Source organism: Cervus canadensis, chromosome 24 (genome assembly GCF_019320065.1).
Source record: "Cervus canadensis isolate Bull #8, Minnesota chromosome 24, ASM1932006v1, whole genome shotgun sequence".
NCBI classification, from domain to species: domain Eukaryota; kingdom Metazoa; phylum Chordata; class Mammalia; order Artiodactyla; family Cervidae; genus Cervus; species Cervus canadensis.
The window spans coordinates 8,329,790-8,355,562 of NC_057409.1; the positions used below are offsets into that span (position 1 = coordinate 8,329,790).

Here is a 25,773-nt window from a genome sequence, read left to right on the forward strand (position 1 = left end):
GGCGCGGAGCTCGCGCGGGGAGGGAGGAGCGCGGAGCCCGCGCGCCGCCTGGCCCCGGCGGAAAGTTTTCCCTGACGGAGTTTTTGGCTGCTGCGGAGGCGGCAGCGCGGCGGCCCGGAGAGGCCATGGACGCGCTCAAGTCCGCCGGGCGGGCGCTGATCCGGAGTCCCAGCCTCGCCAAGCAGAGCTGGGGGTGCGGCGGCGGCCGGCACCGGAGTGAGTGTGTGCGCGTCCGCCGGGGGCCCGGGCTGGGGGTCGCGGCGCACGAACCTCGCCTCCTGAGGGGCCCCGGAGTAGGGAGAGAGGCAGGGCCTGACCCCGCGCCCTGTGGCCCGGGAGCGACCTTCCCCGGCCCTGCGGGGTTGAGGGTCTCGGAAGGTCACGTCCCCACTCCGGCCCCCATTCTTTGCGACTGTGGAGGAGGGGCAGAAGCTGGGGGAAGAAACGGGAGCTCGGAGTCCCCAGGTGCGGGCTGCAGGTCGGAGGAGGCGCCTTGCGCGACCCGGGCACGTCCCCTCTTTGGACAGCCAGGGGAGGCAGGAGCTCGGCGTCTGTACCCGGGGTGGGGGTGGGGGGTGGGGAAGGGACGTGGGGCGGGTCGGGGGGTTTGGGAAGACACCCCCACCCCGCGCCCCTGCACTCTGGCCCGCGGTCAGCGGCCGGCGGGCGCCCACCTTGCCCGCTTCCCCCAGTCCAGCCCACGAGGTCATCTTTTAACTCCCTCGGGCGCCCGGAAGCCGACTCAGGTGCGAGCCCGGGCTTCGCAGGTACCTGCTGGAAGTTGGGGGCGGGGCTCAACCTGCGGTCTCAGGAGGTGCCACCCACCCGCCCCGTCTAGACCCCTTCTCTGGCAGGGTTCAGAAGGTGGCCCGGCCGGCCTCCTGGTTGTGTTGGAAACCTGTTTTTATTTCTCACACTTCGCCGCTTGAGCTTCCGAAGTCCCTGGGCGCCCGGGCGTAAGGCAGACTCTGCCGCCGCCTCTCCCAGGGGCGTCCCGGAGCCTGCGAGGAACCTCACCGGGCTCCCCCCTCCTCTTCCTGTCTCCAGTTACTCTCAGGGAACCAACCAGTCACCTGGCACCTTCCCCCTCGAGGCCTTAGAAACCCAGCCCAGGTCCCTCCTTTTTCAGGAGGAGTGGCTTGCCTGGGGTCACGCAGCTCCTTTACTGGGAGATACAGAGCCAAAGCCAGGACTCCTGAACCCTCCCGCCTCCCCGGCCAACAGCCTGGGACCCTGGCCTCTCCCGCATCAGGAAGCCCGCTGTCAGTACACTACACCCCCTTCTGTCTTGGCCTTCCAGGGCTCCACCAGGGGAGCCCGAGTTCCCTAGGCTCAGGAGAGGCCCCGGAGTGCCAGCGTGTCTGGGCCTAGGGAGTCTGCCCTGCCCCACCTCTTGCCCCATTCTGCGGTTCCAGCTGTGCCTGCCTCCTAAACCAAGAAAGACTAGCTTTGAGAACATGGGCTGGTGCCTGCTGGCGGGGCTGGGGTCAGGCCATTAGGACTGGAGGAGGCCAGGGATGCACCCATCTCCCACATTTATGGACTCCCAAAATAGCTCCTTTAAATATTTGTGGGATTTGATCAGAACTTCTGAGAATGATGGCCCGTTCCAATGGGGAAACCCTGTCGTTTTCTCTAGGGATAAGGGAGGAGCAAGGACAGGGAAGGAAACTTAGGAACACACCCTCCCCCTTCCCACACTCAGTATGGGGAAAGAGGAGAAGTAGCCACCTTGAGTGGCAGGAAAGTTTCTCCTGCCTGCTCTGATCTTGGACAAGTCACTTGTCCTTTCTGATCCTCAGTTTTCTCATCTGCAAAATCAGGATAAAAACTCTAACCTGGCAGGGATGTGGTTTGTTAGTTTGTTTTTATTTTTTAATTATTTTTATTTATTTGGCTGCCTTGGGCCTGCTGCCAGGGGATCTACTTTGTGGCATTTAAGATCTTTCCTTGCAGTGCAGCGGGCTTCTTTCTAGTTGTGGCTTGAGGGCTCCAGAGCGTGCCAGCTCAGTAGTTGTGGCACGTGGACTTAGTTTTCCCCCTCTTCTCCCCCCGCCCCCCGCATGTGGGAGTCTTTACCACCTGAGCCAGGAGGGAAGCCCTTGTTTTAAGCTTATTTTAAAAAATATATATATTTTTGGCTGCGCTGGGTCTTCATTGGTGCGAGTGGGCTTTCTCTAGTTGCTGCAAGTAGGGGCTACTCTTCCTTGTGGTGCCCGGGTTTCTCATTGCAGTGGCTTCTCTTGTTGCGGAGCACAGCCTTCACTAGTTGCAGCTCTTGGGCTCTGGAGCATGTGGGCTCAGTTGTAGTGCATGGGCTTAGTTGCTCTGCGGCATGTGGAATCTTCCCCAGACCAGGGGTCGAACCTGTGTCTCCTGCCTTGGCAGGTGGATTCCTATCCACTGCCCCACCAGGGAAGTCCAGAAGGTATAATAGATTCTTAACCACGGAACCACCAGGGAAGTCTCTCTGGCAGAGGTGTTGAGAAGGTTGTTGACAATAACACTTCCTTCTGGCACCTAATTGGTGGTTTCCTCCCCCACTCCCCTTTCCCTTACTTGTCTTGTGGGCCTTCAGCATGACTCTTAATGCGGTGGAACAAGTTTGGGGGGGCTCAGAGCCTGTCTACAACTGCGTAGGAAAGGAGAGGAGAGCCCCCTTCCTCTTAGGCAGACCCCAGTAAGCCAAGAGTGCCGTCCTGGAGCCTTCTGGACCCAGAATGAGCTGGGGTGAATCCCCACCTGTCCCTGGTTAAGTCAGTTTTTTGATGTGTAAATTGTCAATAATAGTAACCAGTTCAGTTTGTTGTTGTTGTTGTTTGATGCGGGTTAACTGAAATCATGTTTTGCCTGGCAGAGAGAAAGTTCAATGACTGGTGACTACCGCTTCTGTCACTCTACCTTCTACGTAGGGTTTTTGCTTCCATTATCGTGTTCACTCCTGTGAGGTGTCAGAGCAGGGATTCTTATCAGATTCATTTTTCAGATAAAGGAACCTGAGGCTCGGGGAAGTGGAGTCTGCGGCTCCAACATGGAGCTTCCAAGAGCTGGCTCCAAATCCCTAGCCCAGGGGTCTTAGCAGTGTGGCCTCATGGACTCTGACCCCAGGAGTGACTGAGGCAGGGCTGGCCGCCCCTGAGGACAGAGGTGGCCACAAGTAGAGGGGGAGGCAGGGGGTGGTGTCCGGGGTAGGAGTGCTGAGGCAGCCTAACGTGGGGTGGATCCAGCCCTCAAGGTCTGAGCCCTACGCTTGAGTTTGGGGACCGAACTGAAGCCAGTGGAGTTAAGGTTAGACCTGATAGCCACAATCGGCTGTGACTTGCTCCTCACCCTCAAGGTCCTCAGCTGGGATTAGTGCGATCATTGTTTTATCTGCACAGAAACTGAAGCCCGGAGTAGGGCTTGCCTGAGGTCACAGAGCAAAGCCAGCAGCAGACAGGCTTCTTTGTCCTGACCCTCACCGCCCCGTCTCCCGTTAGTGCCGACTTCCACGGGGGACTCTCTTCTTCTCCCACACATGGCTCCCCCGCCCGCCCCCATCTCTTTGGGAACCATAAATATTCTATTTCAGTTCCTGGCCAGGGGTTTTCCTTTCTTCCAGCTGCCTAGAAGGCTGACTCACCCCATCCCCTCAATACCCTTATTTCCACACGGAGTCCCTCTGACCCTCAGGTTCCTCCATGGGTTGTCAGAGAACTCTGAGAGAGAGAGACCAAGTAAAGAAATCTGAGGTGCAGGTTTCAGCTAAGCTGGTTCGTGGTAGTGGGGGGTGGAACGGAGGATCTAGTCCTACTTATTTATAATGTTAACGATGAAGGATATAAATAAACCCCAAACCACAATATACTGAGTGTGTTGGACACTGATAGAGGTGTCGGGGAGGCTGGTGAAAGAGTTCATCTCTGCCCTCTGGGGTAGGAAGCATGACTGGGGCACCAGTGAGTGGTGTGCTTGTGGGTAGTGGTGACGCTGAGAGGAAAGATAAAGCAGGTGAGGAAATGATAGGCGGTGTCTTTGTTTGGGTTCTTCTAGAAGCAGATGCTGAGACAGGGGTCTGAGTACAAGGCAGTTATTTGGGAAGAGATCCCAGGAAGTATTCTTAGGAGAAGCGAGAAGAGAAAGGCGTCCAAAGAGTGGACAACATGAAGCCAATTTTCATTGTAGGCAACTGAGAGGCCACCCCAGGGGGCGCTCCAGAGCAGTTATTCCTTCTGAGGGGCAGTCCTGTCGGTGGTTGCAGGGCTGCTGGAGACGGGAGCTCTTACTGTTCCCAGCCTGAGTGGGCATCCAAGTCTCCAGCAGCCAGAGAGAGTGGCATGTCAGGTGGCCTGGGTGGTAATGGTACTCACCTAGTGGCAAAGAACCAACCTCCCACTGCAGGAGACGAGGGTTCGATCCCTGGGTGGGGAAGATCCCCTGGAGAAGGAAAGGGCAACCCACTCCAGTATTCTTGCCTGGAGAATCCCATGGACAGAGGAGCCCGGCGGGCTACAGTCCATGGGGTCACAACAAGTAGGATGTGACTGAGCGACTTAGCATAGCACGAGGAGCTAAAGGTGGGGCGATGAGAGTGTCAGTGCAGGGAGTCAGGGAAGGCTTCTCAGAGAAGGTGACAGGGAACACAGGTACGAATACAAGGAGGGAGGAATCTGGGAACAGCGTCTCAGCCCGAGGGACCAGCTTGTGCAAGGGACACTTAACTGGCGCCTGAGACTTCTTCTCACAGCCCAGTGGCTGAGGGAGGGGTGTGTGGCTTGACGGGGCCCGGTCACCCACAGCCCACTGAAAGTGAGCCAGATGTTCTTTTCAGGTGGCGTGCAGGGCCGGTTACCGTTCTTTCCGGGTGATCCTGAGCCTGGCCCGGCTCACAGGAACGGCTTGACAGACTGCAGGAGAGAGTCACAGGCACAGCTGTGAAAGTCAGGGCTCAGCACTGTGGATTCCGAGTCATGCCTGGACGCCCCTGAGCATCTTCCGCTGCCCAAAGGGAGTCCTGATACATCCTTGACTCTTCTCTAAAGTACTGCACATGGCTGTGTACACCCTCGCATTTGACCCTTGGTAATGACCCAGCCAGTCCATCCTAAAGGAGGTCAGTCCTGGGTGTTCATGGGAAGGATTGATGTTGAAGCTGAGACTCCAGTACTTTGACCACCTGATGCGAAGAGCTGACTTACTGAAAAGACCCTGATGCTGGGAAAGATTGAGGGCAGGAGGAGAAGGGGATGACAGAGGATGAGATGGTTGGATGGACATAGGTTTGGGTGGACTCCGGGAGTTGGTGATGGACAGGGAGGCCTGGCGTGCTGCGGTTCATGGGGTCGCAAAGAGTCGGACGTGACTGAGCGACTGAACTGAGCTGAGTTGAATGACCCAGCACTGACACTTGTAATCTTCCAGGCATGGTTCTAAGCCCAGCTTGTGTGTGTACTGATTCCATCCTCGCCCACACAGTCCCGTGGGACTGATACTATTGTTGATACCATTTTTAAATGTGGAAGCCAAGGAGCAGGGCGGTAGATGACTATGAACCCCACTGCCCATCTGGTGTCTACTGCTGTTAGCATTTTTAGGGGGTTGGCAGCTTAACGGGATCTCAGTTCCCCAACAAGGGATTGAACCCAGGCCCCTGCAATGAAAGCACCGAGTCTTAACCACTCGATCACCCTTTTTTTAAAAAAATCATTATTACCTTCTTTTGATAATCTTAATAACTTCTGAAATTTGCTTAGCACGTTTCACACGCGGAACCTTTTTTCTGCTGACGCTCCTGCAGGACTGAGCCCATTTGTCAGATAAGGAGACTGTGGCCTGGAGACGCAGCCCCACTCCAGGCCACGGCAGAACTTGGGTCCTCTTCTTGAGATACCACTCTGTGGCTCCTGAGGCCATCTCCCCTGCAGGCTGGAAGGGACTGGAGGCCAGGAGCCCGGTTGGAGGTTCCTCCTAGCCCACGGATTTGGCCGTAGCCCTCATGTGCCAGCCATCAGCCAGGCTGGAAGGGGCATGGGGGCAGCCTGCCCAGCCCTGACTCCCAGGCAGGGACCGCTTAGTGAGGAAGGAGTACCATGTCTGCAGCTACAAGTCAGACTGGGCATACGGTCCATCCGTCCCTAGCTAATTCTGACAGCAGGTCATCTGTAAAAATCACAAGTTAAAATAGCACAGTTATTACACACTACAGGGCCAAAAATAACCAGGACCGGAACAGGGCTGTGGACTCAGGCCTGTATTTGCCTAGGGGCCTCTGGAAGCTCTTCCTGACTCCTTGGGTTCCTCCTCGAAAGGAACCCGCGGCCTCCAGCGTGCGGTGGCTGGGTGGTGAGCGCGGCGGCTGTGGTGGCGAGCCTTACCTCTGTCTTTGCTGAGTGCTACCAGGTGCTGGCTTCTTCCGGGAGGGCGTGGGGCCTGAGAGAGCTTACACCTCATCAAAGAGATGATTCATGCCCAGAAGTACAGGAGGGGAGGCAGGGTTTACTGGAGGGGAAGAAGGAGCTCCTTCCTGGGCCTGGGAGGCCAGGGTGATGGGGGCGGGCAGGGAGAAGCAGAGTGAGGCCCCACAGTGTCATCGAGCAGGGTGCACCTCCTCCCTGCTAGATCGTGGAGGAGGCAGACATGCTCGGAAGTCCTTCAAGAGGAGAACACACTAGCAGGCAGCCGCTTGGTGGTGGTGATACGGCTACGGGAGGAAGAGGAGGAAATCCATACCCCGAACAGGGTGGCCCCTGACAGGAGAGAAGAGGCCCCAGGAGGCAGAACCATGGGTGGGGCCCTGTGCTAATAAGCCCATTACACTTTATTATCTCACTGTCTCATTTTATTATCTCATCAAAGGCTCAGAACAGCCCTGTGAGCTGGAGACTTGCTTCTCCCATTGTATAGAGGGCTTCGCTATAGCTCAGTTGGTAAAGAATCTGCCTGCAATGCAGGAGACCCGGGTTCGTTTCCTGGGTTGGGAAGATCCCCTGGAGAAGAGAATGGCATCTCACTCCAGTATCCTTGCCTGGAGAATCCCAGGGGCAGAGGAGCCTGGTGGGCTCCAGTCCATGGGGTTGCAAGAGTCGGACACGACTTAGCGACTCAACCACCACCATTTTATAGAAGAGACAGCTGAGGCTCAGGGAAAGTTAATTAACCTACTTAAGTTCAGTGGATTCTAGGATTAAGGCCTTCGCTCTTAGCCACTAGGATACATCACCTCAAAGAAGGCTTTTTGGAGGAGACTGGATGGAAGAGTTTCAGTCTGGCAAAGGGAAGGGCATTTCTGGTAGAGGGAGCTACTTGTGAGCAAAGACAGAAGTGGGAAAATAAATATTACATCGTGGAGGAAGCTCTGCATGACTGGAATCTCTGTTGTGTGTGCATGCCTGTGTAGGAGGAGAGGAGGTTGGGCAGCCTGTAACTCCCAACAGCCCTTGTGGGCGTTACCTGTAGTGGATTGGGAGCTGGGGTCCCTCTTACTTGCTCTGTGACCTTGCACAAGTTTCATTGTTCTCTGGGCCACCATTTGGTCATCTGTCAAGTAAGGGGGTTGGGGTGAGGGTCTCTGAGGCTTGGTGAGTGGCCACCAGTCTACCAGGGCCCTCTTCCAGGAGCCCATCGAAGAGGGGAAGGGTCAGGCCAGGGTAGGAGGATTGCAGAAAAACGCCAAGCATTTCAGAGGTCAGGGGGGGTACTGGGGAATATCTTGACAACAAAGAGGTCGTCTGTGACCTTGGCAAGCTCTGGCCCTTTGGAATGGAGGGAGCGGAAGTGGCTTTGGAGAGGGGCCAGGAAAGGGCAGAGCCGGCGGCGGAAATGAGAGCGGGGAGACATGAAAATGCGAGGAGGAAGGATGTTTGCCCAGGGGCAGGGGTGGATAAAGAGACGAACAAGGCCACCCCTGAGGGATTGGTATTGCCTACCTGCAGCCTTGTATTGAGAAACAGTTCAGAGCCTTTAAATCAGAGGGAATAGAGATGCGGTGGATTAGCAATGTCTGCCGAGGACACAGGTGACCAGCCTGGCCGTACGTAGTTTGCCATCCTTGCTCAGAGGGATCTCAGGTTGAAAGTGGTAGTCTGGCAGATTCCTACAAAGAGGAAGCCTCAGGAATTAAGAACTGTGGAGGGAAATGCCTCTGGCTGTAGGAACTTCTCCCTGACATTTTGCTAAAAGGAGGGTAGTTTGCCTCTTGGGAAGATAGTATCATCTAATGGTTAGGAATTTGGGCTTTAAGCATGACTTAGACAACTGATTGGACCTATTCCTTGTCCTTTGAGCCTCAGTTTCCTCATCTGTGAGATGGGAATGAGAGAATGCTAGCTTGTAAGGTAGTCATGAGTGTTAGAGCTCTGTTTTGCCCTGGGGGTGGTAATATTCTTGGTTTCTTTGAGGGGAAGGCCCATTGTCTTAGTTCTTATCACCTAACCAGGACTGGAACACCTCCGGGACTTTCTGATTCTCTTTGGAGGATCAAATGAAATAGACTCCTGGTTGATGGACAGAGGATGGGATCCCTTTGGGAGTCTTCTCAGTGGGGCCTGGCCTTCTTTTGGGGTAGAGGCCTAAAGGCAGTGGGCCAGGGTCCAGAGCTGAGGATGGTGTTGGGGGCATCTCAGGCCTGAAAGATCCTTGGGGTTGTCTGGGTCATTCCTTCACTCAGGCATGCCAGCTTGCATGCATCAGGTTCCCGTTCACCTGGGTCTCACTCTGCATGGGGGGACTAGGAACTCCTATGAGTTCATGTATGACCCGCACCCCAGCGAAGACCACTCTTCTCCTCTTGTCCCTCTGCCTGCTCAGGGCCTCTCACGTGGATGGGGCCAAACAGGGGCCTCTTTCCAACTCTCCCTCCTGGTCTGTTTCACTGCCCAGTGAGCCAGGCTCCTCCCCTCTTTCCAACCTTCCTTCCTTCGGTCACGGTCAGAGCTTGCAGAGGGTCCTTCCCGTGTGTGCTGCTATGTGCCATTGCTGCAGCCCAGGCGTTACTAGTCTCAGAGGAGAGAGGCCTTCCCCAAGACCATGCAGGTGGAAGGAAGCGGAGCTGGGATCTGAACCCCGGTCTTCCGGAGTCAGGTGGCCTTCATGTCAAGTCTTTTGAGCAGTCACCTCCCTCTTTCCCCACTAAGCCTTACCTCACCCCTGCTCTCCTTGGACTGCTGTCTCTTTCCTGGTCTCCCTTCCTCCCTACCTCCTGGGGTCTGTGGCTATGCAGAGAGAGGCTGGGGCCATGGGAATCACCTAATCGTGAATTCTGACTCTAACCCTTTACTCATTGGCCTTTGTCTGCCAGCTTCATCTTTCTGAGCCTCAGTTTCCTAATCTGTAAAGTGGGAATAATATCTGTCTCACCAGATTGCACTGAAGATCCGATAAGAAAATGGCATGGCTTGCCCTCAGAAAGTATTAACACTGATGTTAAGAGTTTGGGCTTGAAAAGAAGAGTTTGATTCTGGGCTGTTGTACTTGCTGGCTCTGTGGTCTTGGTCATGGGATTTCGTCTCCCTGGGTCTCCATGTCTTTGTCTCTAAATGGGTATTCTAAACGGGGCTTCCCTCATAGCTCAGTTGTTAAAGAATCTGCCTGCAATGCAGGAGACGCGGGTTCATTTCCTGGGTTGGGAAGATCCCCTGGAGAAGAGAATGGCAACCCACTCCAGTATTCTTGCCTAGAGAATCCCATGGGCAGAGGAACCTGGCAGGTTACAGTCCACAGGGTCGCAAGAGTCAGACTCGACTTAACGACTGAACCACCACCACCAGGTCTCACTGTCTTTGTCTCTAAATGGGTATGATAAAAGTGTCTGCCTCCCAGGTTCTCATGAGGGTGGATGAGAAGATTTGACGTAAAGTTTCCTACCACGGTGCCTGGGATATGCTAGAAAATGTTAGCCCTTCATTAAAGAGAAAAATAATGATAGATGGGGGACCCCGGTGTCCCTTGCTGGGTCTTCCTAGGAGATGGGGGCTGCAGACGCTGGCCCTTCCCATCAGGGTCTGAGGGCCTGTCCTCCTCTGCCCAGAGCTGCCTGAAAACTGGACAGACACCCGGGAGACACTGCTCGAGGGTATGCTCTTCAGTCTCAAGTACCTGGGCATGACGCTGGTGGAGCAGCCCAAGGGTGAGGAGCTGTCAGCTGCTGCCGTCAAGAGGATCGTAGCCACGGTGAGCCCAGTCAGGGTGGGTTGTGGGAGCTCCAGGCGGGGGGGCTGGCTCCTGCGGGGGTGGGGGTTGGCGCTTATCACCCCCCCTCCATATATCACCGTGGCTGAATGTGTCAGAGCTGCCCTGCCACCCCACCCCCCCGCATCCAGCTTAGAGACTCTAAAGGGGAGCCACTGGGTGTCAGGGTCAAGGCCAGTGTCCTCCTGTCTAGCTTTATGGCCGTGACCTCTCTAAGCCTCCTGTCCCTCAGCTCAAGCCACCAGCCAAGGGAGAGACAGTCGGGTGGGGGCTGTTGCTGGCACCCGCCGCCTGCCCTGTGACCTGAGAGGCAGGGTATCCCTGTATTACTGGATGGATGCTCGCGAGTGAGCACGTGCCCTCGGAGGCCGCCTCTCCTGGTGGCCTAGGCCCCCCTCAGCTCAGACCCCAGCGGGTGGAGCGCAGAGTCCCCATCCTGCTGGACTCTTAGTAGCCCATTCAGTCCTCAGAGTCTGACACCCGCTCCTGGCTGTGTGTCCTTGGCCCAGTCCCTCAACCTCTCTGAGTCTGTTTCCCCCTCAGGCGAAATCCTGCCGCCTGTGAGGATGACTCGAGGTCCCGTGCTTGGCAGACAGAGGTACTCCGTGAACGACCCTTGTCCCTATTTTTATCAGAAGGGATTGTCGACCAAATTATCTTCCCCATCGTGTCTCTGCCAGTCACCCGAACTGAGGCCTCCCATGGGCCTCACATCAGGGGCCCAGAACAGCGGGGAGCAGCCCACAAGGGTGGGTCCCAAGTTCGGGCAGGTAAGGCTCCTCTGACTCAGATTTGCCCCAAGGCCAAGGCCAGTGGGAAGAAGCTGCAGAAGGTGACTCTCAAGGTGTCGCCCCGAGGGATCATCCTGACAGACAACATCACCAACCAGCTTATTGAGAACGTGTCCATTTACAGGTACTCTCAGCGGCTTCCCTCTGCCCCTCAGGGCGGTGGGTGGAGTGCTTTGTCTGAATCCAGGCTCTACCAATGCCTGTCTAGGCGACCTTGGGGTCTCAGTTTTCCTCAGCTGCATCTGTTGGGGTGGAAACAGATCCCACCCCAGGGGCTGTTGTGAAGCACCGAGGGCCCAGCGCCTGGCTCACAGCGAGCGCCTGGCTGAATGGCTGCTGCCACCGTCACTAGTTGCAGCCGCCCTGGGACACTGCCACCTCCCGCCTGTGCTGCTGAGTCAGGCTTGGAGCAGACAGCAGCGCCGTCACTGCCTTTTTTCGCTGGGATTACAGCAGCTCAGCTCTGGACATCTGGCCAGGCGTCCAGGGAGGCCTCAGGCACGTCTGAGGCCAGAGCGTAGAGGATCTCGATAGAGGGTGGGGGCTGGTCACAGGGCAACAGGCCCGGCCCTTGGAGCCTCAGGCCATCCCCACCTCTCTCTCAGCTGGTCAGTTGTAGGACTTCAGAGCTGGAAGAGACAGACAGCTCAGGTCCATTTTCCATCTGGGTAGCTGAAGCCCAGGGAGGGAATTAATTGCCCTCATGGTGAGGTCATGACTGAGTTGAGCCCAGGACACCGAGGGCAGAGTTGCGTCAGGCCTCACGTCCCTACACCCTCTTGCTTCATCTCCAGGCATGTGGCTCAGCCAGCAAGAGCACAGACCAGTCCTGGGGTTGGGGTTGGGGTGTGTGTGTCGGGGGGTGGATGTAAGCTGTGGGGTCATTGCAGAGTTTCTAGCTTGTGTCTTCCTCTTCCCTTCCTAATTCCGCCTGCCTCCTTCACCCAGCATTTACCTGCTCTGCTGAGGTCTGTGCCAGGTGAGAGGATCAGACCCAGCCCGCCTTCAGGGAGCTTCTATTCTAGGAGGAGATGGAGGGGAGGGTGTGAGACAGAAGTGTTTCCCAAGAGGGCAGAGAAGGAGAGGCCTGCCTGGGGTCAGCTGGGAAAGCCTCTCCTTGCTGAGGCGTGAAGAATAGCAGGATCTAATTGATGGATACCCAAAGACCCAGGGCATTTAGGACAGGGCCTTGATGCCAAAGACCCAGGGCATTAAGGAGACCAGCTCCCCAGGGTTGGAGAAGAGGTGGCTGGGAACCTGGCACCCCCTCACTCTGCCCACTCGGGGGTTTTAAATGGTCCTGATTGATCCCCTTGTCGACACCTGTGATTGAAACCGGGGCCACGTGAGTCAGGAAGTCTGCGGAGCTCCTGTCCCCCCTCTGGGCCCACAGCTCCTCTCCTGACTGGGATTCCTGGGATGACTGGAGGCCAGACGGAGGGGTCAAATGGGTGAGGGGGTGTTTCAAGCTGGGGGAGCTGCCTCCTAGGCCCCTACCCTGCTCCCAGCTCCTTTTTCCCTGGCCCGAGCTCCAGGAGGACCTGTTAGCAGTCTCAGTCATCCTGCGAGCGATGGGCCTGGACTCCTCTGACCTGTGATCAGGGGGAGGGCATTCGAGGGGCCTTGAGGTGAAGGGCATCCTTTTACCCCTTCCAGCCGGTCAGCAAAAACCTCCGTGAGGCAGCATGGCAGTGGCTGTGGCCCCCGGCCCACTCGCTTGGTGGTCTGTTAGCCTTAGTTTTCTCACCTGAAAAGTGGGGGGGTACTAGAACCCATCTCGGAGGGCAGTTCTGAGAACTCAGTGAGGTGCCATCTAGAAGGCTGCCCAGTGTGCACTCAGGGTTCAGCTGCTATTGTTCCCATCACTCCTTCCTGCCGAGCCTGGGTTCCCTCCCCTCCCCTGTCCCGCCACAACTGGCCCAGGACGCCAGGCCCAGAGTCCTGCCCTGGTGGAATGGCATGGCAGGCTGTCTGAACCTCAGGGGATACGCTCTAAGGGACGTCCCGGATGCAGTCAGGCCCCTGTCCTGGAGTCTGGTTATACTCCCCCCCGCCCCCCTTGCCTTTCAGAATCTCCTACTGCACGGCAGACAAGATGCACGACAAGGTGTTTGCGTACATCGCACAGAGCCAGCACAACGAGAATCTTGAGTGCCACGCCTTCCTCTGCACCAAGCGGAAGATGGTCAGTGGGGGGAGGCTGGGCTCGGGCAGCCAGGAGCCTCAGCTTGGGGGCCCTGACTGCGGGGGAGGCAGGACCCAAAGTGGGTATCAGTTAAAAGTCTGAAATCCCTGGGAACCTCAAGTGGCTCCTCAGCTGAGAGCCGAGGGCCCCCATGTAGGGCTGCAGGTCACCTGGCAGGGTGGACTGCCCTCAGCTGGCCTGTGGGCAGCAACAAGCCCACTTTCCCAGTGACTACCCTGGGGCCCCTTCTGCTCTATCATATGATTTGATGGATTTGAGATCTGGGAGAGGTCTCCTGTCTCTGGTATGGTCTGGGGATGCAAGGCCTTACAGAGATTAGTCTTTGGAGTCTGGTAATCAGAGCGGTCCAGGGTGAAAGGCAGAGGTGAGGGCCCCCAGAGGACCTCGCTGGCTGTGGCCAGAGCAGTGAGGGAAATGGCCCTATGTTGATACCTACTCTGCCTGTTTCAATGGTAATCTCTAAGGTATCATCTCATTTGCTCCTCAGAACAACTCTGCAAGATGGGTGCTGTAACTGTGTTCATTGGTTTTCTTTTTAATGGGGAAACAGCCTCACAGAGGTTGGCTCTCTTGCTCAAGATGACATAGCCAGCCAGGCAGAGGGAGGGTCTAAACCCACGTTTCTTCCCTCCCTGTGTGACTGAGGAGCCAGGAACCCCTTAACCCCATTTCCAGGCCACCCTGATCACATCTGGCTGGGATGGGTGGGACCTTGGTGGTCTCTGGGCTTTTGTCTTGAACTTCATGGCAAGCCGCTGGAGTGAGTCAGCCTTTGGCATTGACGTTTTTATTTCTGAGGCCCCCGAGGTCTGAGCATCCGCCCTGTAAGGAGGTTCCTGACGTTTATTGATTTAGTATTGTCCTCGGTTGATCTCTGTGTCTGAAGCCCGGAGCCCCAGTTCCTGTATCCTAGGGTCCTTAAAGCCAAGGAGACAGGATCTGTTCAACTCCCCCGTCATCAACGACGCACCCCACACATCGCAATCTTAAAGTGGCCCCCAGGCTTTCTGTCGCCCCTCAGGGCCAGCAGTGGAGCACCATCCAGTCTCCCTCTCTGCTTCTGTCGTCACTTTTGCCATTTCTGACTCTCGCCCTCCTGCCTCGCTCTCGTAAGGCCCTTTGTGATTGGGCCTGTTGGGTAATCCAGGATAATCCCCACCTCAGAGTCCTTAACTTAATCACATCTGCCAGGTTCCTCTTGCCATGTAAGGTAACATTCACGGGTTCTAGGATTAGATTGTGGACATCTGGGGTGGCAGAGGTGGGGGCTTCTCTTGTGGCTCAGCTGGTAAAGAATCCGCCTGCAATGTGGGAGACCTGGGTTCAATCCCTGGGTTAGGAAGGTCCCGTGGAGAAGGGAACGGCTACCCACTCCAGTATTCTGGCCTGGAGAATTCCATGGACTGTATAGTCAGTCCGTGGGCACGCAATGAGTTGGACATGACTGAGCAACTTTCACTTTTGTGGAAGGAGGGGGTCTGGTTCAGCCTGCCTCAGGTCCTGTGAAAGGAGCGCTGTAGGAGACTGGCCAGGGGCCTGACCCCACCCTGCGGCCGTGGGTGAGAGCCTGCCCTTCCTTGGGCTGGGTGGCCACTGGCGGAATGCGGAGGTCACCTCCATGGCCTCCCGGGTTGTTCTCACAGGTCCCAGCTGCTTTGTGCACCCTGTTTCTTCCCCGCAGACTCAGTGTCGCCAGCCGCTCACGCGGGCCTCGTGATGCCCTGGGTCCCTGAGCTGCGCTGGCTTCTCCCATGACAGCCTTGTTCCCCACAGAACAAGCTCATTATGTCCCCATTGTTGGTCTCTTCCTCCGCACTGCGCAGAGCAGGCGCTGGGCAGGGGCAGCTGGCCCTCGGCCATTGCTGCAGAGCAGGGGCTCCCAGCCTGCAGGGACTTCCTCTGGGGTGGGGAGGTCGGGGGTGAACGAGAGCGAATGCTGGTCCAGGGGCTACGGGAGCCTGGCCTGGGGCCAGAGGACTTTAGACGGGCTTGAATGAAACCAGTCTGCCCCAGGCTGAGGGGTCAGGTTTACTGGGGAAGACAGCCAGCCACTGCTCGGTGCTGACAGCAGAGCCATCGGCAGAGGACCAGCTCCTACTGGACATCCAGCGCCCAGGCTGTTCGCTTTTCTGGGCCTGTCCTCTTCTGCGTCAGGAGCGGCTGGATCTCGGATTGTCCTTCTCCAGCCTTTCCCACCTGGCCTCTCCGATTCAGGCAGGCCTCTTGGAGAGACAGCCCAGCCCAGGGCGGTGTAAGACCGTCTGACACACGGGTGGTGTCCTTGTGGCTCCCAAGGCCTCAGCCGAGGCTGGACTTCCAGTGTGTTATGGCCTTGTGGTCTGGTCATGTTGGAGATCCCGAGACTCAGAGCGGAGAGGATGTGGCTCACAGGAGGAGGCAGAAGGTGAAATGGGTGCCTCGGTTTCTGCATCCCTGCTGCCAGCAGGTCCCTCCACAGATGCGTGCGGCTCCCTGTCTTGGGCTGAGCTCTGCCGGGCACCAGGGACCCGGGGTTGAGGCCATGGAGAGGAGAGCCAGGAATCAGTAACTGGCACGCAGGGAGCTTGGTTCTCGGGTGGTGGTCATTGTCGTGCTGGAGGTCATGAAGACTTCTTCGAGAAGGAGACATTTTGAATTGGGCTTTGAGGGGTGAGTAATAAGTAGGAGGAGTTTCCCAGGCTGAGAAAAAGGGGGCAGGGTGGTGAGAGGGTAGGTGCACTCCAGCCCAGGAATCATCAGCACGTGCAGAGGCATGAGGTGCAAACTCAAGTGATATGTTTGGGGGTGGGGGATTCAGATGTCACTGGAGCCTGGGTGGATGGCACCTCAAGGGAACCTTGAATTTGAATGTTGACGCAGCCCTCAGTCCTTTTGGCCAGGGGCCCAGAGTCTCCACATCCCCACCCTTCCTCGCTGGGCTGCCTGAACCAGCAAGAAGCCTAGATCCACCCAGATGGAGGGGGCAAGGGGTCCCTTTCTGGGTTACCCACCAGTTCAGCTCAACATGGGCGGCACAGCCACCAGGCCTCTCTTCCCTGGAGGCTCCTCTTGCGCATGGCCAGGATAAGATTCTCTACCAAGAAATGTTTTTATCTGCCCACCTGGGAGCCCTCAGCCAGCACTTCAGCCTCTGGGCTCAGACGTGACGATGCCATTGCCAGCATCAGTGGGGAGCCCAGGGTTGCAGTACAGGTGGTCTCCCTAATTCTACCTGGGGTCAGGTGGGCAGGGCGCTTCTCTCTCAGGACAGTGGCATCCCCCAGGTGGTCCTTTGGTGCAGCAGGGCTGTGCAGGCAGCTGGCCCCATTTGGTTGGTCTGAGTACCCAGCTGGGATCCTGGATCCCACAGTCCTGCCCAGGTCTATAGCGCTAAGCCCGACGGTTCCCTATGAGAAGCTGACTGCCTGGTTATCCAGAACAAGACAGGGACATGAGAAACTGGGCAAGGTAGTACCGGGTCAGGTGATAAGACAGACCCCCAGGCCAGAGGCGTTCAGGAGGGGCAGACACCGGGCCTGTAGGATCGAGGACGGCTTTCCTGTGGGCAGACGTGAGCAGTCCTCCGTCTCATGCTGGTGCCTAGATTCCTGCAGTCCCAGGAAAATGGGGCCCACCTGCCCCCCCACCCCCCCCCCACGGCCCCACCAGTCGCTGTCCAGCCTGGGCTTGCAGCCACCTGCAGGCATCTGCATCTTGAGTTATATTTGGTTTAACTTGCAGTTCCGGACTTCAGGGCAAAAGGGCGGGGCTGTATGCAAATGAGCAAGCAGATTTATGCAAAAACAGCATCAGGCCTGTGTCCCCAGATTTCCTGGAGGCAAAAATAATGGCGTTCCCATCTCCCGGCCACACTGGGTGACCAGCCCTTGCTTGGGTGTATAGTGATCTGACTCTGGCTGGTAATTAGCCCATATTTTTAGTTCATGGGCAATTCTCAATGGTAACTGGGTCTATTAAACTTGATTCAGACGTGACAGCTTAAATTGTAAACAGCTGTGAAGAGTTTCATACTTAATTACCATATTTAAGTTTTACCATAAAGCACCCGTACTTCTATCAAAAATGTAAATGACGGAGACATTCAAATGAGATTTTATACTTCGTGAAGTTTAATTGGCAGGGATCAGTCAGCTTGTTTAGGGATTTTAAATTTTAAAGAAGAGTTTTAAAGGCAGTAGCCACAGATTCATTTCTCAATTAAATTGAGTTGTCTGGCTGAGGGGAAGGGAGTGGGGCTGAGGCTGGTTAGGCCTGAACTTGCTGTGCGCTTGGAAGAGTCTGGCACTCTCTTCCCCAGGCCGGGCCTGCGGAGTAAGCTACATGTCGCTTCCGGCTACAGCCGTGAGTTCTAGGACTTTCACTCCCAGAAGTCTAGCTGATTAACCCTGAGCTGAAATCGGAGAGGAAGGGTCTGAGATGAACGTGGGCTGAGGGTTGGTCCTGGCTGGAGCGTGAGGCCTCAGAGACCTGTCCCCAGGCAAATGCAATCCAGCCAGCATCCTAGGCACCCCTGGAGGGCTGTGGAGAACAGGGGTGTTCAGAGTTGATGCCTGCCTTTGGGAGCACCCAGTTAGGGTGACATAGGCAGGCACGTGTGGACTTTCCCAGTGTCTCAGCAGTAAAGAATCTGCCTGCAATGCAGAAGACACAGGTTCAATCTCTGGGTCAGGAAGATTCCCTGGAGGAGGGCATGGCAACCCACTCCAGTATTCTTCCCTGGAGAATCCCCGTGGACAGAGGAGCCTGGCAAGCTACAGTCAGTCCATAGGGTCACAGGCAGCACTGAAGCGACTTAGCAGACAGGCAAGCATACAAACTGGTAACACTTTCATATGATTTCACTATAGACAGGTAGGCAGGGCTGTGGGAGCCCAGCGCCTGTGATGTCATGTGACACGGCATGGCATAGCGTGGCGTAACGTAAGAGAGTTGATGACGTTTAAGTCGCGTTTAAAGAGGTAGATGGGACCCCCCAGGGGTTGAGGGCCAACGTGTGGCCTTTCTTTTTAAGTGGGTGATGGCACTTCTGCCCCAGGCCCTTATTGACATCTTGCTCCTGCCAGGAAGTGAAAGAGCCTCGTACTACCTTTCTGGCATGCATTTGCAAGCCATTTTGACCTGGCATAGTCCTCACCAGAGTCTGACCTGTGGCTCATCCCCCTTCCCCAACTCTGGCTTTTCTGTTCTGTAATTCTAACAGCTCAGTTACTATGTGAAGTCCTCAGGCCATTAGGGATGACTTCTTGGAGGAAGTAAGCCTCATGCTTAATTAATTGCATTTAGGGAAACTCAAAGGGGAAGGAAAAAGCATGGAGATGAATAGCCATTGCCAGGGTGGGGGTTGAAGTACCAGTGGGAACGTTGGCTGGGCTGGGCTTCCGGTAGTGAAGGTGGGGCCTCAGGGGCCTGGGGAAGGTGTGGCCCCTTTCCTTCCAGGCCGCTTTGGTGATGGGGAGGGGCTGGGGTTCCACCTCCACCCATCAGACATTCCGGAGCCAAGGTGGGCCTGGCCTGGAGTCCAGGGCCTCCAGTGGAGACTTGCTGTTACCTGTCTAACACTGTACCCTCCCCCGACTCCACTTCCTGTTTTTTAGGCCCAGGCTGTCACCCTCACAGTAGCCCAAGCCTTCAAAGTCGCCTTTGAGTTTTGGCAGGTATCCAAGGAAGGTGAGTCTTGTCTGTGGATGCATCGAGTGGGTGATGGTTGGGGGGTGGGGTGTACAGGGGGTGTTGAAGACATGCTGAGCAGTAGGGGCGGGGCAGATGCTAAAGGCTCTGGAGTCAACTTCATCACCTAGTAGTTTGTGGCTCTGGTCAGGTCCCTGCACCTTCGAGCCTCAGTTTCTCCACCTGAAGAAACTGGGAACAGCTGTCTCCTTCCCCCACATTCATTCCTCCTTGTGAGGAGGGAATGAAATATGCCGAGTTTCTTTCCTGTCTTCTGGAGACCTAACACCTGCCCCCCGTGAGGTGGGCCACAGCCTGCCCCTGCCCAGAGGTGGCTAGGGCTGGAGTGCTGCCCAGGGACTCCCGACACGCTCTGCTTGGTCCCACAGAGAAGGAGAAGAGAGAGAAAGCCAACCAAGAGGGAGCGGACGTCCTGGGCGGGGCCCGCCAAGACAGCGCCCCTTCGTTGAGGAGCCGTGAGTCTTTGAGCTGGGGGGAAGATGACTTGTTTAGGTGCGTGTGCAGATATGTCCTGTACAGATATAGAAATCTGGGTATATGTCACTCCCTCCGCACTTTCCAGAACCTCAATGCCTGTTGTGAATATGGGTTCCAGCCTGAATCACGAGTGGGACAGAGCTTTCCACCCTGTGGGCTGCTGGGCAGCTGCCTCGGGAGGTTCCAGGGTGGGTCTTGGTGGTCTGGGTGGTGGGCCCGGAAAGGCCATGCCCGAGGAGGGAGTCAGGACCAGCCCAGCCCAGGAGACACCAGGATGGGGCCCAGAGGCTAGGCTGAGGACAGGAGCCTCCCCTCCCCCTGACGCCCCTGACCCCTCACAGTGGTTGTCACTGGGAACCTGCTAGACTTGGAAGAGACGGCCAAGGCCCCACTGTCCACGGTCAGCGCCAACACCACCAACACGGATGAGCCACCGCGGCCTCAAGCCCTGAACAGCAGCAGTGTTGTCTGGGTGAGTGGTCATGGGGCCGGGGATCCCCCTCGGATCCAACGAGCCTCGGCCTGGTCCCCGGATGAGGCCTACGGCAGCTCCTGGGCAGGCCCTGGCACCCACTTCTTGCAGGCCTCTAGGAGGTCATGACCCTAGCCGCACCCAGGCCCTGGGTAGGGGATGAACAATGTCCCTTTGAACCTAGGGCTGCGTCGCCAACAGGCTTGGCTCCCAGCAGAGCTGTCTCCTCACAATGCCCGGCCTCTTGGCCCGAGCATCCAGCTCTGCCCACTGCAGGACCAGCCAAAGGCCCCCTTGTTCTCACTGTGGGCCTCTCTCTCCTGACGCCCCTCCCCATCGGCCATCTGAATGAGGAGCCTGAGACTCAGGCAGGCAGCCTGGCCCTTGACTGGCTCTGGGACCTGGGGCAAGCCCCCTGACCTTTTTCTGTCTCAGCTCTTTCACTTCCTCAGTGATGGTGACGACCTCTGCCTGAAGAATCTTCCAGAGGAAGCTAACATGTAATACATGAAGTGTTACAAAAACAGTACAAAGAATTCCTGTTCCCCTTCATATAGATTCCCCAGTTGTTAACATCTTACATAACCGCATTACAAAGATCAAAATCATTAACATTGATACAGCACTGTTACATAAGCTACAGGCTTTGATTCACTTCTCTCCACTTGTCCCTCCAGTGTCCGTTCTCTGGTCCAGGATCCACTGCAGAATGACATGTTACTGTACTTGTCACGTCCCTTTAATTTTTAAAAATCTGGACTGTCGAGGGACTTGAAAAACTGCCAAATCCCACCGCCTGTTGGGGGCCACTCAGTGTCCCCCGAGCGGGCACCGTGAACTGGTCTGGGAGCCAGCCTTGCCACCTGCCTGTCCCCCAAGAGGCTGCGGAGGGAGCCTTGCCCATTCCCCCCCACCCCAACCTAGGCTGTGGGATTCCTGCCACCACCTATCCCTCATGAGCTTAGAATCCTGGCTCAGCTTTCGAAAGTGGGTAAAAGCAAGAAAACCCCCCCACCCTCTCCCTCTCGGATTTTGAAAGCCACAGAGATCATTCAGTCCAGTGTCCTCATTTTACAGAAGGAAAAGCTGAGTCTCAAAGAGCCGTGGTGACTTGCCTCACTAAGGTGTTGCCGAGTCGTGGCAGAGCTGGGAACTGAAACCCCCAGGCCTCTGGGCACCCAGGTGCCCTCTCTTCCCATCCCAGGTTTGGGTCCCTGTGCTGAGATGCTGATGGCAGTAGCCAGGGGGAGGCCTTCCTGTGCCCATTCCTCCAGGTGCCCGCCAGACTCCTCCCATCCTCCCGCGTGCTCGGGCCCCCTAGCTTCCCAGGGCTCTGGGCACGTGCTCCCCCTCTGAGGGCTCTCATCTCCCGCTTTGTTTTCCCCAAGGAGCTGGATGACGGCCTGGATGAAGCATTTTCAAGGTAACATCAGCTGGGCTCCTGATGCTGGGGAAGGAGGCCTGGTGCTTGCGGGGGGCTGGTCTCCAGGGCTCTTTGCTGTGTCTGAATTCTGACTTTGTCCAGAAGGAAAGTCTCAACTTGAATACGTCCAGGGGCGGGGAGCTCACTGTTCAGCCAGGCCTGCTAACGTGTCCTTGCAGGTGAAATCTGAAGCTATCATTCCTTGTGGCTCCTTGAGCAGTCTGAGCTGGACTGAGCGCACTGCAGCTCAGCTTGGCTTGCTCTTCCTGTGTCTGGCGTGGCCTTCAAGAATGGGCTTTGGGTGCAGGTTTTGTCCCCTCCCGAGGTTTTGCCTCTATGGAAAGGGGCAAGGAGAAGGCAATGTTAAATTAAATCCATGTAGCATTTACTTGAGGTGGGAGTGAAGCCAGCCCCTCAGGAGATAGGTGGTCTAGCCGGAGGCTGGTGGCCTTTCCCCTTTTAACCAGGGGTCATCTTTGTCGGCGGCTACCTTCAGCTCGGGGGCATGCCGCCGTGAAGGCGGGCTGAGGAGAGGCCTGGGCAGCTCTGGGTCCTGAGCCAGGCCTCCCTTTCTCCCTTGGGACCCACAGCAGGCCCCTAGAGCTGTCTCCCCTTCCCCATTACTTTCCTGCCAGAGCCAGTGGGAACCTCTTGGCCCAGCCCTGGGGGGCGGGGAGCGGCAGGTGTGGCCCCTTCATTATTCTTGTGGCCATCTCTCCTGCTTTCCTGGCTGACTGCGACCCTCCTGTTTGAAGGAAATCTTTCATTTGCTTTTTCCAGATTACTAAAGTGTCATATGCCCTTAATTAACAACTTTGAAAATCAGCAAAGCATTAAACAGGAAATAACACCATCCCGTAATCCCACAGCCCAGACTTTGGGGCTTAACTCATGCTGATCCTATACATATGCAGTTTTTTTTCGCCTTGATCAGCTCATGATATTTGTATTTGGGGATCCTGATTTTTCACTCTACGCTGGTATATATCGGGAGCATTTCTCCAGGCTACTAAAAACTCCATGTAAATACCTCATTCATCGACTGCCTCACATTCTTTTAAGGATGTGGGCTGTAATTAACTCTCCGGATTTTTTGGACATTTAATCGTGCCCCTTTTTGAATTTACTTTGTGAACGGCGCTGTGTTGAACGTAGTTAGAGCCAGTGGTCTTTCATGGTTGCCCCAGGCCCCCTCCCACGCACGCCCCTGTCTGCCCTGGCACAGCTGCCCTTTCTTCTCCTTCCTGGGCATTTCCTGATGGAGCCGTGGGTGCCCCGGCCTCTCTGTGTTGCGAATGCCACCAGCCTGCCCCACAGTTTTCTCAGCCACTTGACCCTCAAGGGTAGACTCTGGTTAGAGGTTCCACCTCTCCCGACATCTGGGTCTGTCTTTCTTTTCTCTAAAAAAATAATTTTATTTATTATTTTTGGCGCAGTGGGTCTTCGTTGCTGCAAGAGGGCTCTCTCTAGTCGTGGTGTGCAGGCTTCTCATTGTAGTGACTTCTTTTGTTGCAGCGTATGGGCTCAGTAGTTGAGGCACGTGGGCTCAGTCGCCCATATGTGGGATCTTAGTTCCCTGACCAGGGATCAAACCTGTGTACCCAGGCGAATTCCTAACCCCTGGACCACTGGGGAAGTCCTGGGTCTTTCTTCTTTGTCCCCGAGTCCTGCCGTTTGCCCACCCATGCTCTCTCGCTTCTGACCCTGTGCTGGACTGTCTCCTTGGGCCCCCACCAAGCCCCTTGCCTGGGCCCCCAGCTTACACAGCTCTGCCTTCCAGGCTGGCCCAGTCTCGGACGAACCCTCAGGTCCTGGACACTGGGCTGACGGCGCAGGACATTCATTACGCCCAGTGCCTCTCGCCTGTCGACTGGGACAAGCCTGACAGTGGTGGCGCCAAGTCAGATGACCTCTTCAACTTCTGAGGCCTGGGGCTGGCAGGACACGTGACAAACCAAAGCTCCCCATGTTTGGGACAGGGGCCAGCTCCTGGACACCCGCCCCCAGCCACCCTCCTCCAGTCGGCAGCGCTGTCAGCCTGAAGATCAAAGCTGCAGCCAGTCAAGCAGAGGGAAGGAGAGATTTAAAAATTTTTTTTTTTAAACCCCGTTCTTTCTCTAAGAACTGAAAGATGCCTTGAATATTTATTCAGTGACTCCTGGTTCCAGAAGCTGGTTTGGCATCAGGCACGAACGCAGTGTGATAGCCAGCATCCTGCCCTCTCTTGCGTGAGCGCTGCTCGCTGTGGGTGTCAGGATGGTGACCAAAGCATTTCTCGTCCCTTCTCTCTGAGGGCCCAGATTTCCCTGGGGGCGCCCCTGCTCCTTACTGAGAGGAGTTGGGTTCTTCGTTTCTGCCACCCTTTGAGCACAGGAGGGCCCCGCCGCCCTGGGAGAAGACACTTCGTCCTGCTCACCTTCCCGGCAGGCCCCAGCAGGCTGGGGCTTGAGCTCCTGGCCCCAGGGGGGCTCAAAGAGACAGGGACAGCCCCTGACCAAAGACAGCATGTGGCAGGCACTTTAGAGCACTCACCGCAGATGCGGGCTCCCGCTCCGCGATGGTGCTGCGTTGTGTAGAGCTTTCTTTCTGCCCTTCTTCCGAGAGAAGGGGCCCAAAGTCCCCGTGGAGGGTCCCCACCAGTGCTGAGAACCAGTGTAACTGGCTGCCCGCAGACTCCTAGAGTCTGTTGTTGGGTCTGAGCCCCGCCTCCCCATACTTCCTGAGATGACAAGCGAAACCTAACACCTAGATTTGTTCTGCGACTCCTTGGTCGTAAGTTTCAGATGAGGAGACTTGAGACCACACGTGTGGAAGAAGTCAGAGTCAAGAGTAGAACCCGGATCTGGTGCCAAAGCTGCCTTCTCACCCGCACCTCTCACAACTCACACCTCCTTTTTTTTTTTCCCTAGCTTTGTTGTCCTCCCAGCAACCAAAAAGCCCCAGCTATTTTCTGACCAAAATATGTTTCATAACAAACCATCTGGTGCCTTTACACGCAGAACTGGCATGAGCCTGCGTGCCCTGCTAAACTGTCTTGCTGTTGATTTCCGTGAAAATGGAAGTGTTTGAAGTCTGCTAATTCAGAGGGTGAAACAAAACCAAACTTCGTAAGCATCACGCGGTTCCTTCCTGACGTTCCAACCCCAGGTCGGTGCCAGCAGCAGCCTGTCTTCAGAATCTACCCCCTCCCCTCTCGCACAGGCTCCCAGCAAAGCCACCAGCACACCCTCCATCCTCAGGTGCCTCCCAGGCCTGGCTTTACCAAGCTGAAGTGCCTGGTGGTAGTCAGAGCAAGTTTCACCAGCCTAGGAAACACCATTTTTTTTAGATTTTGCATATCTGACTAAGCACTGGAATCAGAGCACAGACAGAAATGCCCGGGTGAGACATGGGGTGGGATTGTCTTTATCAGAATGTGGCCCTGGCCCAGCTTCCACTCCCCAGCCCAGACCTCCTTGGTGTCAGCCCCTGTGTCTGTCATGAGGCGGCAGGGATCGGGCCTGACACAGGCCGCCCCTTGGCACGAGGGTCCAGAAGCTGGAGAAAGGCCGTGCTGTTTGTGTGACCCGCAGCGGGGCCTCGAGCTGGTCTCCGGCCGGCAGCGGTCAGCGTGCCCCCCGTGTGTCTGCAGAGTTTGTGCTTTCCTTGGTGTTGCTGTAAAGGAATTCTAAAGAGGAAAAAAGAAATAAGTAATAAATGTTCTCTTTTTGAAGGACCGAGTACTCGGCTGGAGCGGCCTCTGGCGGACCCTGCCCTGGGGTGGTTGGAGCAGTGGTGACCACAGGCCCAGACGTGGGGAACGGTGGTCTGTGGTCCCGCAGATGAAGCCAGCAGGCCCTCTTTTCACTGGCTATGCAAGGTCACCTCTGGATAGCGTAGTGAGCTCAGCCCTGAAGAGGTCTCTGAGGGTCTAGGTCAAGGCCCCTAACCAGGGTCTGTGACCCCCCTTGAAATATACATGGCCGCACATACTTTTTCTTGGGAAGGATGTCAAGTCATTTTTCTCACCCTCTCAAATGAGGCCATGATATTTATTCACTTGACAGACTGTGCTAAACTCAAACCAGGCCTGGGACTTAGTGCTGGGGACTAAGTGGTCCAGACACCTTGTCCATTGTGGACTCAGGACACTGTGGCTCGGGTGACTGGGGTTGGTGGGAAGTGTGTTTTGGTGACTTGGAAGACCCACCGTCTAGCTCTGGCTTTGCTGCCTGGGGCTGTAACTCTGGATCCATGATTTCTTTCCTTGAGCCTCAGTTTACCCATCTGGGAAAAGGGTACAACCATCACGACCCTTTTCTGCCTCCCTGGGTTTTGTGAGACTTGAGTGACAGTTATCATATTGGTGATGGGCATAGATGGCTCAGAGGTTATCCCAGAGCAAAAGGCAGTTTGGACCAAATATATTTAAGGAAGTCAAAGTAAAACTGACAGTGGTGGCCACCGTTAACTGAGCTCTCTTTCTCTGCCCGTGGCTGTGCCAGGCTCTCAGCTCTACCTCATCACACTGCTCCTCTTGAGGCCAGGTGGTTCTCGCTCCCTTTCCTGCTAG

General features: G+C 56.1%; 1 protein-coding gene across 3 annotated transcripts; it reads left to right on the forward strand.

Annotated features, from left to right (window-relative positions):
- Positions 1-24,941, forward strand: LDLRAP1 (low density lipoprotein receptor adaptor protein 1). 3 transcript variants are annotated; one of them, XM_043445003.1, is made up of 10 exons: positions 110-216; positions 4,811-5,092; positions 10,004-10,146; positions 10,967-11,079; positions 13,026-13,140; positions 18,756-18,828; positions 19,218-19,304; positions 19,668-19,798; positions 21,187-21,221; positions 23,002-24,941. In XM_043445003.1, exons 2-10 carry the CDS (start codon positions 5,065-5,067, stop codon positions 23,144-23,146), a joined length of 870 nt encoding a protein of 289 aa, XP_043300938.1. In that variant the 5' UTR covers positions 110-216; positions 4,811-5,064; the 3' UTR covers positions 23,147-24,941. The 3 variants fall into 3 exon arrangements, with proteins under 3 accessions (XP_043300937.1, XP_043300936.1, XP_043300938.1); XM_043445002.1 differs by lacking the exon at positions 4,811-5,092 and having other exon boundaries at positions 1-216; positions 21,190-21,221; XM_043445001.1 differs by lacking the exon at positions 4,811-5,092 and having other exon boundaries at positions 2-216.
- The last annotated feature ends 832 nt before the right edge of the window (positions 24,942-25,773 follow it).